Here is an 18,314-nt window from a genome sequence, read left to right on the forward strand (position 1 = left end):
TCAGCAGTCACCTCAATATCAACTTACCCAATTATTCTTCCCAATTGGAACATTTCAAAATCCAATCTTTAGAAACACGGCGTCCTATTTCTGACCTTATTTTTGTCTTCAAAATAATTAATAACTATAAAGATTCTCCACAACTACTGTCTTACATTAAATTTAATGTACCAAGAGTCAATATTCGTCCTCACTTTTATACATTCATACATATAAAACCAATTTAGGTTACAATTGTCCGATGGCGAGTCGAGACTCTGCAGAACCTTGAATCTTCACAGTGATCGAGTGGGTCTGTGTTGTTCTCTTGCCTCTTTCAAATTAAGTTGCTCCAAATTCCATGACTAATTGTATCTGGACGACTGCTTATTGTATTTTTTCTGTTTTTTCTCTCTCTCTATTTTTCTTTAACGATTTTCAATAATTCTCCAATTATATTCATTACAGCTGTACATAATAGTTGATCTTATTTAATTTGATTAATTATGCTTTTTGTGTCCGCCTGTTATTGGGACCATCACATATTACTTTTTTTTCTATATTGTATTCACAATGTTATCCTCTGTGATTGATCCTGTTGGTTGACCTAATAAAATGAAAAAAAATGTATTGGTTAAGGGCCCACATGCCCCACGTAAGTCAAAACGGAGATTTTATGGTATTTTCAGAGCATAATCCTGGACATTCCTTAAACGTTGTAGATAATCTATTTATATAATTTTGAAGCCTTATTATCCTTTATATTTATTTTAAACATTTGATGACTGCACAAAGTATTTATATTACATAAAATAGTATTCTTTTAAACCTCTCGATCTAATGTTTTAGAATATAGTCATATTTCAGTACATCCATGTGCAGTGGTGTTAAGATTTTTTAGATTTATTAATTTTTAAACGCATTTATAAAACCCAGTGAGGTCACAATAAACTTACGTAATAATATATTTTTACTTCTAGTAGGTACTACACAACAATCAGCGACCGAAATATAAAATTTTTCTGAAAACATTAACATGGTTATCTAAATTTATGTATATTTTATAAAATAAGTATGTTAGATTCTTTTGTTATTTTGACTCTATTCTATCTCAGATGGTCAAATTATTTTTTCCAAGAGAAGGAATGATAACTTTGCGGATTTCTCCGGTGCGTTCCGGTCCATTTCGAGTCCTGACACAGCTGTTTCTCCACCCTACTGTGATTGGACCTTATGACCTTTTGTAGTGTTGAAAAAGAATACATAATATATAAGTATACTAAGTCAATAGTTTAGAGAATGATATATTAGTAGGTATAAAGTAATGATAATAAAAATATGACCTTACCGTTAGGTTTTGCGCGTTCTTCTATAATGATACGATTTTGTATAATATTTGCCTCAAATTTAATTTGATCAGCAAGTTTTCTAGGTACGTCTGGGATTGCCCATTTGACCACCAGTATCACAAAGCTGACAACAATCTGGAAACAATATTTAATAATAATAACATTATTTTTAGTTACTTATTAATATATTTTACAGAGCATTGGAGCGGACCCTTTTTTGAGTTGCTCCAGCTCTGCTCCGGGACATAATACTTGCTCCGGCTCCGCTCCGGGTAAAAAGTTTTAATAAGTATTAAGTATAAATGTTATTAACATAATTAGTATAACAATATTAGTATAAAATAACAAATGTTAAAAAAATTAAAATATATGGAGTTTTAAAATAATCGTCATTTTCATTATCAATTCTATTAAGCAAACTGACAGCAAATCGTCTCTCATTATTTGCCTCTTCTGTTAAAAAAGTGAGGTTATTTATCACTCGGCAGTGTTGCCATCTAGGGGCGGCAGGTTATATTATGAAAGTGTGGCGAAGCAGGCTAGTATAGTAAAAATGTATGGTGAGGCGGGCTGGTTATCAATTTGTGGCAAAATTTCCACGTTAACATTATATTATATGGGTACGTTATAATGATCAAAGTAAATCCTCCGTGACGCCCTGATTTTTTTTAACGCATCGCTATTTCTCGTAAGTTGTCGGCTATTGTTGGCCTGCTTCATTGAGTTGTATGAGAAAGCCGATTCTTTGCCCCTCTTTTTATTTAATACCTCTATGGTTGCCATATTTCAAATAATTCCAGTGTTGCAAAGTGTCAAAATATACTTTTTCATTGGATTTTAGGATGAAAATTTACTAATAAAAAAATACACCCGGAGCAGTGGAGCACTGCAAATTTTCAGTGCTCCGGGTAAAATCTCATTGCTCCAGTGCTCCGTGCTCTGAGCTCCGCTCCAACGCTCTGATATATTAAGCTACGATATATTAAGCTATGATAATACGCTCTGATATAAATTTATATTAAGGCAGAGGCGGAGACAGCCTATTAGACGAAGGTAAATAGTTATAACCTGGTTCAGTCAACTTTGCGGTTTCAAATTAGACTATCATCAGTAGTCATCACGACTACTTACTAATTTAGGTTTTAGACAAGGGGACACACTTGCCTGCCTTCTATTTAACGTGATCCTCGAAAAGGTTACCCGTGATGCGAAATTGGAAGCCAATGATATAACATTCCATAAGTCAATCAAGTGGTATTGGCTTATGCCTATGTTATTGAGATGTAATTTCCCTTAAACAGGCATTCATATACGTAAAATACAACAAAATACATGCCTGTTCTCCGCAGTGCAACAAATGATAATAATAAGCTTATTATTGACGGCGATGCTTTTGAAACTGTGGATTTATTTGTTCATGTGGCGTCTCTTGTCACAAAGACTAATAACACAAACGAAGAATTAAATCGCTGATCAACCTCGACGACAGGTGCTCATTTGGTCCCCAAATGCTTCAAATGAAACGATGAACTCTCACGAAAAACCTAAAAACCTTATATAAAACTCTCCTGCGCCCAGTATTAACGTATAGATCTGTATGCTGGACACTCAGCAAACATAATGAGAGAAATATGGATATCTTTGAGAGGCGCGTATTGAGAAGAATCTTTGGGGCTGTTCAGGAAGCTGGCATTTGGCGGTCAAGGTATAATGAGGAGCCGTACACACTTTATGGGGGCGAAAAGATGCGCTGGATCGGCCACGTGTATATAATGCCACAGGATATACCAGCAAGGCGGTCTATGTACGCAACCCCCGTGGGCAAGAGAAGACTTTAACGCCTGAAACTGAGATGACTAGACTGCGCCACAAGGAATTTAAGAATGCACGGTCAAAGCATTTTGAGAGTGTTCGCACTGTATCGTCCATGATGAAGGAAGTTTTTGAAGAATAGCCAAGACTCGCCAAGGATTGTAGTGCCATAAGGCATAAATGATGATGATTGCAAGACTACAAAATATGAAATTATAAAAAACGAAGATTCAATATTATTATTATTATTTATAATATACTTACCTAGAATAAAGTAACACGCGCCAATAAATTTGGTCTATGATATTATTAAGCTGTGCGCCCACTAAAACGTCTAGTCACTACACCCCAGTAATACCCTGTGGCCCATACAGATATCACTGACTTCTTCCGACTTTCTGCAGATGAGGTCTGCATGGGTTATAGTGGGTTAAACGCAACGGCCAGACGCTGTAGTCGTAGTGGCACAGCCTTGGCTCAACTCAAAATACACATTCAATTTATTTTAAATAATATGTAGATACTCGTACCTATTATTTTTTTTAAATGAATGAATATTTTTCGAAGCACGGAGCTAGCGTTGCCGATCAGGTGGCCATTAGATATATTTAGCACGTTATTTCGTTATTTAAATGTGGTAATTCAATATTAATTAAAAGGTCCGCAGCGAATAGGTTTTATAGTTATCAAAATATACGATCACATACTCAATAATTTTATTGTATGGAAAGTTGGAGCAAGTTTTTCACGTTGTAACTTCGGAATTGATTACGGAAATAGTAAAAGTATGTTTTATGTTAAGTTAGTTATAACGCTCACGAAGGCCGAGCGGCTTAAGCGTCAGCTTATAATGTCGTGGGTCCCAGGTTCGAATCCTGAGTCAGACAAATACACACATTATTGTTTGGAGTCAGAGTATGGACCTAATAAGTTGAGCAAGTGGCTGACATCCATTTTATCGTAAAAAAAAATCTTACAACACTCACTATGTGAAGGCCCATATTAATAATATGATCCTCTCAGAATCGAACATGGTGAAGTAAGTAATTATGTTAAATAAATTTTCATACAGAAATTATGTTTATGAGTCAGCTAAACGTTAAATAATAATTGCTTGGAATCGACTCTTGAATATATCTTGCAATAGTCATGGATTAAATTACCATTTAGATCTAGAGTCGTGAATAATAATATTATGGCTTCATATAGCACTGAGAGCGGCATGCACAATCTAAGATTTCGATCCTAAGGATAAGTCGCCGAAAAGCATGACTTAACTATAGACAATCCTGAGTATAGAGTTAAGGAATCCTTAACCATAGACTACTTTTGTTATGAACACGCTCTCTTCTGTATTACCATTTACCACAGACAGCTGCTGTCAAAATAAATTGGCATGTCTATAAAACAGTCCATACACTCAAATTCATTTAACAATGTATCTCAATATGGAAATGGATAGTGTTAATTCGTTTGGCATGTACTTGCAGAATATTATTTTACTTTTATACGCCAGCCCGCAGAAATACAAGATGCCAGATGATAGAATGACACTCGACGCTAGTGTTACCATGTTAAAAAAATATCTTGCGGTGCCTGTGGAATCACGTATAATGACTTATAGCGGAAACATAAGAGTATTATAATTAAATATTAATATGTATTTATAGTCATAATTTACCTTAACTATAGGAAAGAGAATTTTTAAATATGGTATTATTTTCAATAGAAATGATCTTAACTAAGGACAATGTTTCTGCATAGTGTTTTCTGCTACGGAAATTTTAGTTATGACAAATGTTTCTGCATTCCGCTCTGAGGTTATATCATTAACAGTAATTTCTATGAAAAAGTTGTGATTAGGTATATTATGCTGCACGTCGCGTAGCATACTTGGACGGATGTCTGTTGTCACCAACGTAAGTTTTCATAACACGAAATAATTAAAAATTATTGATTTGAATCAAAAAGTGAGTAGGTAAAGCGCGAAATATATTATAGTGCATGTCGCGGACTATCACAGTAAGCTGCCGCTACGGGAAAAAACGTGTGTAATGTCGTTTTTCTTGGTGTTTAAAATGTTATCCCGTAACACATTTTGAACCTTTAGAGCCTGTCCACATGGCGCGATTCCCATCGCAATTTACGCTCGAGAACCAGAAATGTCTTCCGTCCAGATACGGCGTAGTTTGCGCGTTTGAAACAAAAGGGGACGTAATTCATTTTTGAATCAGCATAAAAAAACAAACGCGAGTGTAGAAAAAAACCACTACAACTCGATGGTGTTAGGCTGCGCGCACACGGCAAAGCGAAGTTTCGGATTCATCCGCCAAACGTCGTTTGCGGGTCGAATTCGTTTTGTTTGCGTTTCGTTTACGGCGATATATCGACGATGCTGTCCAAACATTTGGACAGAGAAAACACAGTTTTCAAGGAGATTCATAAACGCCTTTTTTTGAAACTGCATTATAAATAAACATTTGAAATATCTCCCTTAAAATCTGTTCATCTAGATGATCTATATATATATATATATACACTAAAATGTAAACGGGTACCAATAATAATATATTGTAGTGAGAATAATGAATACCTACCTACTACTATTGATAGGTATGTGCCTATGTACTTGTATAGGTATATAGGAGTAGTAATAAAAAGTCTCGCGTTCGAGCGCCAAGCAGTCGTATTTCATGTTGTAATGGCTGTAAACGCGGTAAACGCTGCGATTGTCCAGAGTCTGGCGTTTGCAGGCGATCGTTGCGCGAGAGTCAAAACGCGCGAGCGCTTGTGGACAGCTGAATTGGGTCACATGTACCTGGAGAACGCGCAATTTGTCACTCGCGCGTAAAAACGCGCCATATGGACAGGCTCTTAAATGAGCATTGCCTAAATCACCAGAACAACAATGAGGTCACCTCACGTTGTACTGCACTGCATCGACACCTGCACGACTCAATGAACGTTTATCATTTTCTACATGCCTACACATTATCGATTCATGTCAAAATCGCGTGTTTTTTGTTTTTAGCGGTTGGCACTATGTATTTTCTATAAGAATGTTGTCTATTATCTATGGCAGAGATCGGCAACGCGGCGCCCTCGGATAATAATTAATGCGCCCTCAAGATCATCTAATAAAAATATCATTATCACATTTCCCAAATCACATATTATTGAGAATTTGGGAGAAGAAAACCTTATTTGTACATTATATATAAAGATTATGGATACTCTCATAGAAGAGTTTTCTTCTAGATCTGAGGAATTTGTGTTTTTAGAACCAGTAGTGAGATTTTTTATAAATCCATTTAATATTACTGAAAATGATAATTATACCCAGTATGATTTCAACATATAGAATTGGAAATAATAACTTTACAAATGATACTATATTAAAAACACATTATAATGATAAAATGTTTTTGAATTTAGTCGAAGAGAATAGTCATTCTAATTTAGGACAATGTGCATTAAAAATATCTTGATACTGTGCTACGACATATTCTTGCGAGTCTCTGTTTTCTAACATGAAATACAAAATCAAAATATCGATTAAGACTTACAGACCCTCACTTGGATAATTATTGCTTAACTCATTTAGCGCAAACACCACGACTGGCGCGTTTGGAGTAATTGGCCATTAGATATAATTAACGTGTTATTTAAATGTGGTAATTAAAAGGTCAGTAATGATTGTGTTAAAGACGGGTAATTCTAATAATGTACCTGAATATAATAAGTTAGCTGAGGATTTATAGTGCCAAGTATCACATTGATTTTTTTGCATAGCATGTATTCGTATATAAATATATGTATGTATATTTATATATAAGAACACCCATTTTAAAATACATATCATAATAATGTCGAAAATTTGAATCTTAGTTTATTAAACTTTTTAGTATTTGTATTTTTTAATTTAAAGCTTGAAATATTAGTTATATATTTTTTATGTTGATTTACGTCGATATGTATGTTTCTTCGCATTAATATTAATTGAACGATTAATATGGTGCTTGATTTACAGAACTCCATATCATTAATAATGAACATTTCTGTGATTTTTGGGATTAAACCAAGATTTTAAGTTCTATTGGGATTTTTAATAGTTATCAGCTTTAAAGAAAAGTTTGTATATATTATGCGCCCCCGGCTATGTTCAAAATATGTATTGCGCCCTTTGTGGCAACAAGATTGCCGTCCCCTGATCTATGGGCTGCAGATTGGGGTCTGTTCAAAATATTATCTATGGACATACCTAATATCGCAAGTTAAAATTAATTGAAATTAGCATGAATATTAATTCAAAATGCTAATACATTAAAGTTGGCACACTCCATCATTGAATTTACAAAAGTGGTGATCGTTCAAAATATTCAGCAAAATGAAGAAATCCCAGACTAAATTTGTCGCCGTGACGGCGTGACAGTACGCGACGTGCATCTCCATATTATTATAATCACAACTTAATGGGTTCTTTCTATGAAATGCACATATTAATTATTTTTTTTGCTAGAATTTGTATTTGAACCCTAGATTCGCAAAATCAGAATCATCGCACCACCAGTACTCCACCGCGGTAAAAATACGATAATTATTTTAGTTGTCAAATTGCTGTTAATGTCAATGGAATGAATCTGAGAATTATTATGTACCTACCTGGAAAACCAAAACAAATGCCAGCCGTGCCGCTAAAACATGCCAATAAAAATCAGGACGCTTGTACTTCATATGTAAGGGCGTTATCCACGGAGGATTCCTATATTCGGGATACCGGCAAATCTGAAAATTAATACACATTTAGGTGTGGGGCATACATTTATTTTATAAAGTGAAATATTTAAATTTAAGGTGAATCGGGGTAAGTGTAGCTACTAAGATATCTCAGTATCTGCTACAAATTGGATGATGCTATCTATGGAAAGGTGATAGCAATATCACTGATTTATAAAAATAATCAGAAATGGTGTCGACACAATGTTTTTTGAGGTACTACATGGATTATTCTCCAGACGACAATTTGAAGTTTATACTTCTTCTTCTTCTTTGTGTGCCATATCTGTTATTAGACGTCGGCGATGAATTTGGCCATTTGGCCCCTGTCCGTCACTGCTCTGAATAGGGATAGAGTGCTGAGCTCAAACCAGTCCCTGAAGTTTTTGAGCCAGGACGTTCTTCTTCTACCAGGGCCTCGCTTACCGGAGATCTTCCCTTGAATGATGAGATGTAGAAGGCGATACTTCTCGGGATGCCGCATGATGTGTCCAAAGTATGCCAGTTTCCTGGTTTTTATTAGTTTGACTATTTCTTTGGTCTTTTTCATCCTTGACATCATTTCAAAAGCTTCAAGTTTTTTTAGAATCGTTTCTGTGAGCGTCCAAGCCTCTACTCCATATAAGAGGACCGAGAAGACGTAGCATCTCACCATTCTAGTTCTGATTCCCAGGTGTAAATTCCCAGGTCAAGAAAAGTTAGTACGACCTCCACTCTACCCATATAACCTTCACAGGCTCGTCCCTCGGGCAAGTTAAAAAGAGGTATTAAATTATTTTTCTTCATAACATTAAGATTGCTGTCATCCAGCAAAAGCCTTAGATTTAAACTTTGTAAAGTTTACTCGTGCTAATAAACAAAATTAATTGAATTAAACAACACTATAAATATTCTAAGCATGCTTTTCGTTCAATATTATCGTAATATGTCGTCACTGTTCTGGCAGAAGACACTAATTCAAAAAATGACATATTGAGTTAGTTATACCAAAATGTTCCTTATTTCAAACTTTACCGTTTGGAAACCTTCTTAATAAATAAACAGTCTTTATTTTAAAGTCATCCTTTTTACGATTACTTAATAAACTCACATGATAGACCATTTCAAAACATTTTAACAACTTCAAAGTCAAATTATTCAAAACTAATATTCTCCAGTTAGTGTGTTCTGCCAGAACAGAGACGATGTGTTATTTTTGTTTAACATATAATGAGATTTATTACCCTAACATTGCCAAAAACAGTGTGTTCGGGCCTTGAGCCGGCCATAAAGTCGTTTGTGTCGAAATAAGCAAGTGAGTGATTTAAAAATCCTCTGTCAGTACCATCGGACGATACAGCCATCATATACACGGAGCGTGGAATGAAATTTGATGAAAATGCTATCACGAATGCCTGAAAACAAAATATTTTTCCAAAATAATTACAAGTCCCGACTGCAATCAAACACACTAGTGGTGCAAAACCTGTGGCCCAGTCAGCGCTCGAAAAGGACCGGAATTCAACTGGACAAAACACAAATTAAACGCTAACTAACTAAACGATCATCTTGTGTGAACTTCCTTCACAAAAAAGTGGGGACTTTTTTTACAAGCACAATCTCATTATATTTTTCCTCTTTCGAAATTTCAAAAAAAAATTTTGAGAAACCACGAGGATCAATTATTTTCTCATTATTTCTCAAGAATTCTCAAGACAAAAAATCTATAAAAGGACGACCGGTCATTTTAAATCTTCAGAATCAATAACCAGACCGGAGCCACTTATAATTTTAGGTTCGGGTACGATTTTTTAGTGTTGTAAAATTAATACTGTATTCTATTTTTTTCTTATTGATCAATCGTGATGGAGTTAGTTATTCCATAAACATAATATGGAGTAATATAATATTATTACTATTATATCATCTATAATATAAAAATTAATATTTGTTTGTTTGTTCGTATTTAATGCGCTGCCATACCGTTCATCCGATTGCGACAAAACTTTGTCAACTTATTGTTTGCACTTGCGTGAAGAGTATAGGCTATGTCTTATATATAAAAATGAATGTCTGTATGCCTGTCTGTCTGTCTGTCTTTCTGTCTGTCCTCTATGCGTTCCTATACCATTCATCCGATTGCGATGAAATTTTGGTAAGTGGTTGTATGCATACCCGTGAAGGTTTCTGAATTAGGAAAGTCATCATCTTCTTTTTCTTTTTCTTCATTCTATTTTCTTTTATTCGTATGGTTCCTATACCATTCATCCGATTGCGACGAAATTTTTGTTAGTTATTGTACGCACACCCGCAAAGGTTTCTAAGTTAGAAAAACCATGTTCTTCTTCTTCATTATATCTTCTTTTATTCGTATGGTTTCTATACCATTCATCCGATTGCAATGAAACCTTCGTCAGTTATTGTGGTAACACCCGCAAAGGTTTCTGAATTAGTACAACCATCATCATCTTCTTCTTCTTCTTCTTCTTCTTCATTCTATCTTCTTTTATTCGTATGATCTCTATACCATTCATCCGATTGCGATGAAACTTTCTTTAGTGGTTGTGCCAACACCCGCGAAGGTTTCTGAATTAGTACAACCATCTTCTTCTTCTTCTTCATTATATCTTCTTTTATTCATATGGTTCCTTTACCATTCATCCGATTGCGATGAAACCTTCGTCAGTTGTTGTGGTAACACCCGCAAAGGTTTCTGAATGAGTACAACCATCTTCTTCTTCTATTCTATATTCTTCTATTCGTATGCGTTCCTATTCCATTCATCCGATTGCAATACAACTTTCGTCAGTAATTGTGCCAACACCCACGAAGGTTTATGAATTAGTACAACCATCTTCTTCTTCTTCTTCTTCTATTCGCAATGAAACTTTGGTAAGTTGTCGTGCGCATGCCCACAAAGATTTCTTAATTAGAAAATCATCTTCTTCTTCTATTCGTATGCGTTCCTATACCATTCATCCGATTGCGATAAAACTTTTGACCAGTTATTGTGCGCACGCACGCGAAGGTGTCTGAATTAGTACAACCATCTTCTTCGTCTTCTATTCGTATGCGTTCCTATACCATTCATCCGATTACAATGAAATTTTGATCAAGTGTTGTGCTCACGCCCGCAAAGGTTTCTGAATTGATACAACCATTGTCTTCTTCTTTTTCTTCTATTCTATCTTCTTTTATTCGTATGCGTTCTTATACCATTCATCCGAGTGCGATGAAATTTTGACCAGTTGTTGTGCGCACGCCCGCGAAGGTTTCTAAATTAGTACAACCATCTTCTTCTTCTTCTATTTGTATGCGTTCCTATACCATTCATCCGATTGCAATGAAACTTTTGTGAGTTGTCGTGCGCATGCCCACAAAGATTTCTGAATTAGAAAATCATCTTCTTCTTCTATTCTTATGCGTTCCTATACCATTCATCCGATTGCGATGAAACTTTTGTCAGTTGTTGTGCGCACACCTGTGAAGGTTTCTAAATTAGTATTATATAAAATACAAAGTTTATTGTTTGTTTGTTCCATCCAATTTTGATTTTTTTACTACATATTAATAACATTAATAACGTTTGCATATTTCGGATTCGATTTTAATTTAGTGGTCCTTTGTTTGACCTTTACTCCTATTAGAATTATTTTCATATTGCCATATATTACACAGATATTTTAAAATTAAAAAATAATTACCTCTTATTATTTTTTAAATATCTAAGATAAATATAACCACGAAGCGACCCTGTGCGAAGCCCGGTACTTCAGCTAGTAATGTATAAGAATCAGACATAATGTTTGACATATTTTTTTTACTATTTGGAATATTTACAAATTTTGGCGTTGTAGATGCTCGACATAATAAGTTTATCTTGTGTAAATAGTACGCTCACGATGGCCAAGCGACTTACGCGTCAGCTTATAATTTCGTGGGTCCCAGGTTTTAATTCTGGGTCTGGCAAATTACACATACTGTATTTCAATGTGTGTTTAAAGTCAGCGTATGGACCTAATAGGTTGAGCAAGTGGCTAACATCATTTATCGTAAAAACAAAAATATGTTAATACAGGTAGGGAAGTCAATCCCGAGCCAAAATTCTGATCCCGGGATTGGCATTTTCTTCCCATTGTTAATATATTTTTACAAATAACATTGATAAAATCGGTCAAAAATAAATCTAGTATAATTTTATACTATTTAAGACGTTTATTGTTAATATTAAATATTTACTTTCAATCTTGGAAATACATAAATTTAATGGAGTAAATAATATTGTAATATAAATAAAAATGTGAATTTAATATGAGATTGCTGTTTCTGATAGTAAAGACTTAATGAATGGGTTAGCGAGATTTAAAATGGTAAAGCAAATAATTATGGTGTACTTATGACCTTTCCGCTTCATAAATCTAATTAGTCAGCCAAATATGAAACTGCCGTAAAACGTATGAGATCATTGTGAAATTACTTTGTTAAAAGTGCGAATCATTGTTTTTTCCAATCTTTCTCATTTTTATTAATTTATGTGAAAAAATAAAATGAATTGGCAACTTACACATGGGTATAAATCAAACTTCATTCAAACTCAGTTTATTTCTAATGTAGTTATTTGTTATTAAAAGTATTTTTTCTGTTATATTTTCGTTTTTATTTTATTTTCCATAAAAATTGATAAAAAAATCAATCTCGAAAGTTTCGGGATTATGTTTATCAATCCCGGGATTCGTGGGTATCGAAAATAGCTCCGGATCCCGGGATCGCGGGATTCGGGATCCCGGTATTGGAATCCCTAAATACAGGCGTATGTATATAATATCTAATTTCTGTTTACAAATTAAAATTTAATAGCTATAGTACATCCGTAACTAAGTAGGTAGGTATATATAAGTAAGTATTTTTAACCTAGTACTGAACACCAAAACCGGGTTCTTGATTTTTGATTTGATGGAATTCGAATTCGATTTTTCCACTATAATCGAACCTATGGGTGGCAGGTTATATTATTATGAAAGTATGGTGAAGCAGGCTGGTATGGTAAGGCGGGTTGGTAATCAAGTTGCGGCAAAGCTCCACGTTAACATTCTATTATATGGGTACGTTATAATGACCAAAGTAAATCCTCAGTGATGTTAATAATATTCGTGTTATGAAAACTTACGTTGGTGACAACAGACATCCGTCCAAGTATGCTCATAATAGCAAACCAGACGCCGATACTCTTGGAGCGGCGCGGCACAGGCCGGCGATAGTTTATGATAAAGTTCTTCGCATCCAGTCTCATCTCCAGGACATTGTTAATGAGGGCAAATAAAGGAGCCAGGGGGAACGCTGACACGAATAATGTGACAAATCCATACTGAATAACTGAAAAATGACAAACATACAATACAATTAAGTACCTACTGCGCGTGTATATTTTAATCAGAGCAAGTACGCACCGATAAGTAGATGCATTACAAAGATTTTTAATAAAAGGTAGATAAGATTTTTCTATTTTCTATAACAAAAACATTAAAACAAACACTAATATTGGCTGCTAAGGAGTCCTAGGAACTGAATTGTTATACTTGCGCGTTGCTTCCATCAATATGATTTTAAATAAAAATTAGTGGCAGGCCCAATCACTTTTTTTAAAACATTACATAAAATAATAAAATTTAATTTTAAACACATAATATTTAGCGTAATATTTACGCCCGGGTTTCGCCTTTCGGCATCTTCAGGCACTGTGTTCACTCACCAAAAGACAACAAATACTATTAACTCTAACTTATATAGGTAACAAATCAATACAATAAAGTAGGTAAACAGTAAAGTTTATCACCTACCTTAAGTCAAGGGTGAATAGTAGTGTTTGTAAAAAAAACCTCTACTGTATCAATTATAATACACTCAATAATTGTGGTTGTTGATCGGGCCAACCTTCTACCAACACCAAGTACACTCCAAAACCTCGAAACAGTCGACGAGTTTGTATATCTTGGATCGACCATCAGTGGAAAGGGCGGATGCGAAGCGGAAACAAGAAGGCGCATACAGATTGCAAAAAGTGCGATGACACGCCTTACTACTATATGGAAGGATTGGGGAATTTCGATTGCCATAAAAATGATGCTTGTGCAAACATTAGTGTTCTCGATATTTCTATACGGAGTCGAGTCGTGGACCCTGAAGGCAAGAGAACGGAAGGCAATTGATGCCTTTGAGATGTGGTGTTGGCGCTGAATTCTTCGCATTTCTTGGACGGAGCACAGGACGAACCAGTCAATCATCCAGAGACAAAGATAAAGGAACGGCTCTCGACGATATGTCTGAGAAGAATTCTACAGTTTTTTGGACATATTGTCAGGCGCGGACCGGACAACCAGGAGAGATTGGTAGTTTTGGGTAGCCTCCAGGGAAGGCGAAGCAGAGGAAGAGCGTCTGCGCGATGGAGCGACCAAGTGAAAGAGCTGACTGGGGGCACCATCCATTCTGCCCTGAGAGAAGCGGAAGATCGAGAAGGATAGAAAGTCTTGGTCGCTCAAAGGATGGCGAAATTTAAATGTGGTCACGATCCTCAGCCATGAGTGCACGACCAAGAAGAGAGAAGTGTATAATAAAACATAACATAAAAAAGGTTGATTTTTATACGCTGTAACATTTACTCAAATGTAATCTGTAACATAAAATATATCGCTCTGTAAGCAAATTTAATTCGTGTTGTCAAAATGTCGCCGAAGGAGAAGTGAGCAGAGACGTCCATACACACTTCATCAGCGGGGTACCATATTCAGTACATAACACTTTCCCCCTGCCTCCTTTCGGAGATGACAATACCTACCTACTTACGCAAATAAAAAACGTGATATTCTAGTGCAGTCTTTCTCAAAGTGGGCGGTAACCCCCCCCCCCCCCCCTTGTGAGCGCTGGAGGCTTTCAGGGGGGCAGTAGAAGGCTCAAAGAAAATTAGGGGGCGTTAAGGATACCTAAAGGGGCTACGGCAGACAAATTCTGCACAAAACAGCAGGATAATCCCAGTTAGAAGAACTTCTTATAGAACTGAACTACGAGTACTAACTGGCTACCAAGAATTTTGGCTGCAGAAGCGAATCTCTCAACTGTACCCTGGGTTATGGTCGGTTGTTCAACAATTTCTGATAGGATTCCCATCGTCGTATTTTTGTGAACATGGATTTAGTATCTACTGTGGCAACGTTGCTAACTAAAAAGAGAAATCGGCTGCAAGTTACTGAACGCGCGGCGACTTACGGCTGTTTTTAAGTGAATTCGAGCTGATATTAACAAACTCGTCAAATTCATCAGAGTCATTCTTCACATTAGGTAAGTTTTAAATTCAAAGCATTCTTTTAATATTAATAAAAATACTTCTAAATAATATGATTAATTATGAATTTGTTTTATTTCCTCTCATTAAAACATTCTTTGATCTCAGAAATAGGATATGGGTCACACCCATAGACTATAGATACATCTAGACGCCACCCGTTGCGTTGCTAAATGAAGCTGCGTGCCATGCGTTTGGTTTGTGGGCGAGCGAACGCATTCGTCTACAAATGTTCGAGACCATAGACCATGTCGGTAGTGCTCGCCCAAAGTGCTCGCACTAGACGCTCAGAATTAAAATATAATTTTCTATTTTTTTACGTTATATAGTATTTTTATGCGGTCAAAATGCAACCATTAGGTAAAGATATCCATAATTTAAACTATTTTAAAGAAACACTAGTTCACTGATATTAAAATATATAATAATATACAAATAAATTATCACGAACATGTATCAACTTACCTATGAAACGTAATACTATCTTCTTGCTTATCAGTACGGCTACCATATTTTAATACAACACACAAAACCATCTTTCCTACTTAATTAACTAAAAATATTTACCACTGACTTTATGTTTAACACAAAAAATAGCAATTTTAGCAACACGGGCTCGCAGGTTATCGACGCTACGTGAAGCGATTCACCACGATTAGCTGGCGATACTTTTGGAAACTAGCTCACACATATGTAGACCTTTTATTTTACTCTAGCGCGTGTTGCAGAGATTATAAGGGTGCCGAATACTTTCTCACTCGCACTCATGCATCATTTTTGTTCAGGCCTTGGTCACACCCTATCTATCCTATCCATAAGTATAATAATGCATGTTTAAAAATTATATTTGGAATAATTGTTTTTAAAATATGATCTACGCAACACATGGTAATGTAAAAAGGTAAGTTAAAAAATATGGGGGGCACTAGATTTTTTTAAATCTCAAAGTGGGCGGTGGTCAAAATAAGTTTGAGAGCCTGTGTTATAGTGCTACGGTTTGTAATGTTTTTCTTCTAATATACCTATACACGTCTATAAAGATTGGTTTTGGTGACCCAGATAGTAGCGGTAATCTAAGTCCATTTAATAAAATACACAATGGAAAACTAAAAAGTCGTTTTGGCAATCGCTTCATTCGAATCAGCGACACACGGATTTAGAGGTAGACGCTCTACTAGACGCAAGCACAATATCATATTCAATAGTATGTGTAATATTTTTTTCTATACCTTATGATAAATCGCTTGACTATTTTCATACAATCATTGTACAAACTTATAAACTCACGTAATTTAAGTTCTGATCAAATTGAGGTGCATGTCGTCTCCTGTGATGTCACAATAAGCTGCCGCTACGGGAAAAAAGTGTGTAATGTCGTTTTTCTTGGTGTTTAAAATGTTATCAGACTGGTGCTCCCATCCCGTAGCACATTTTGAACATTTAAACAAACATTGTCAGTTGGCAAAATCTGCCGAAATCACCAAAATAACAATGAGGTCACCTCACGTTGAACTGCACTGCATCGACACCTGCATGAATGACTCAACGAATGTTTTTATCATCTTCTACATGCCTAGACTTTTCGACTGTCATGTCAAAATCACGTTTTTTTTTTATATTTTTAGCGGTTGGCACTATGTATTTTCTATAAGAATGTTGTCTATTATCTATGGCGATATTACATATTATTACAAATCGAATTAATAGGCATTTCCATGTAGGTATCAAGTCATAGCTAACTTTGTAAATCAATGACCGCGACAATAATCGTTGTATATCTGTTCTCACTTAGTTAGTTAATAGCCTAATTATTATATAATTATAAGTTGATAAAATAATAATTAGTACGTCATGATTGATAATTTATTCGATTGTAAGTTTTCGACCGAAGCACATCGCTCTGTGCTGTGATTCACATTATTGTAACAATTGTACACCTGTACTTATGCAATTTAAATAAACTCACACCCTTCATAATCACGACAACGACTTCTCATCTCTCCTCGTCACAACTCCATTGGCCCTCACATCGACGACCCTATGGTCTGCAGGTTGGGTTCTGTTAAAAATATTATCTATGAATGTTATGTCGCAAGTAATTTTAACGTACGCACACGTATAAATTGTTAAAATTAATTGAAATTAGTATGAATAATTAATAATACATATTTCAAATTACTAATCCATTATATTTGGCACTCTTCATCAGTGTCATTCTTCAGTTAATTTACAGAGATGGTGATCGTTCAAAATATTCTGCAAAATGACGAAATCATAGTGTAAATTTGTCGCCGCGACAGCGTGATAGTAGGCGACATGCACCTAAATTTGATCAGAACTTTAATTACATATTATAAATTATTACAACATAATAAGAAAAAAATATTTGATACCATATAAAATCCACGAAACATAAAATATAAAAATATCATACTCATTTTAAGATATCTATCAGACAGTCCTCTAGGTCCCCATTCGCGAAGCGTATAATCTGCAGTCCATTGATTAGGAAATTCATTGTTATCACCAGTTTTTTTCCGGAGTCCTATTTTTATCTGTAGAATAATTAGGTGTTATTAATTATCTTAATTTATTCACTGTAATACATAAATATGTCGGCAAACTACACATGCAAACCATATTATTATGTGACTCATTGGAATGCACACGTGGTACACGAAACCCGCGTCTTATTATGATTTCATTAGCTATTTGTTGCGAATTTATGTTATGAGATAATATGCTAGAGCTAGATGTAATGATGATCGTTGAAAAATATATTGAGTAATCCTTACCATAAATGTTTTGTACCATTTTATAAAAAAAGGTACGGCTATTTCCAGTGCTTGCCTGCCGATCATAATAGTTGCCAACTGAATGGATAGTTCCACAAAACATCCACCGGGACTGCACTGAAAAATAAAAATAAAACATTACTGACAAGTAGACCTAGTGATTTCTCGACTTTTTTCGTTTCTCGAGATCCGAGAATTCTCGAATTCATGAATAATAATTTCTCAATAATTCGAGATTGGTTTATTGATTTCTCGAGTAGCTCGAGAAATTTCTATATGATTTTTTTT

At 35.2% G+C, this 18,314-nt stretch overlaps 1 protein-coding gene across 1 annotated transcript in view; it reads right to left on the bottom strand.

The window, feature by feature from the left end:
- Positions 1-409: 409 nt before the first annotated feature.
- Positions 410-18,314, bottom strand: part of LOC147064162 (anoctamin-2-like) — a 34,553-nt gene continuing 16,648 nt past the window's right edge. Inside the window, exons 9-15 of the mRNA XM_085958668.1 lie at positions 18,027-18,143; positions 17,666-17,786; positions 13,063-13,268; positions 9,140-9,310; positions 7,803-7,925; positions 1,328-1,463; positions 410-586 (exon numbers count right to left, since the gene is read on the bottom strand). Coding sequence (XP_085814794.1) covers positions 537-586; positions 1,328-1,463; positions 7,803-7,925; positions 9,140-9,310; positions 13,063-13,268; positions 17,666-17,786; positions 18,027-18,143 — 924 coding nt within the window. The 3' untranslated portion in view covers positions 410-536. The remainder of the gene's footprint in view (positions 587-1,327; positions 1,464-7,802; positions 7,926-9,139; positions 9,311-13,062; positions 13,269-17,665; positions 17,787-18,026; positions 18,144-18,314) is intronic.

The sequence above is a fragment of the Rhyacophila brunnea genome, unplaced genomic scaffold, assembly GCF_057557595.1.
Source record: "Rhyacophila brunnea isolate RB1 unplaced genomic scaffold, BYU_Rbru_1.0 scaffold_8, whole genome shotgun sequence".
Taxonomy (NCBI): Eukaryota; Metazoa; Arthropoda; class Insecta; order Trichoptera; family Rhyacophilidae; genus Rhyacophila; species Rhyacophila brunnea.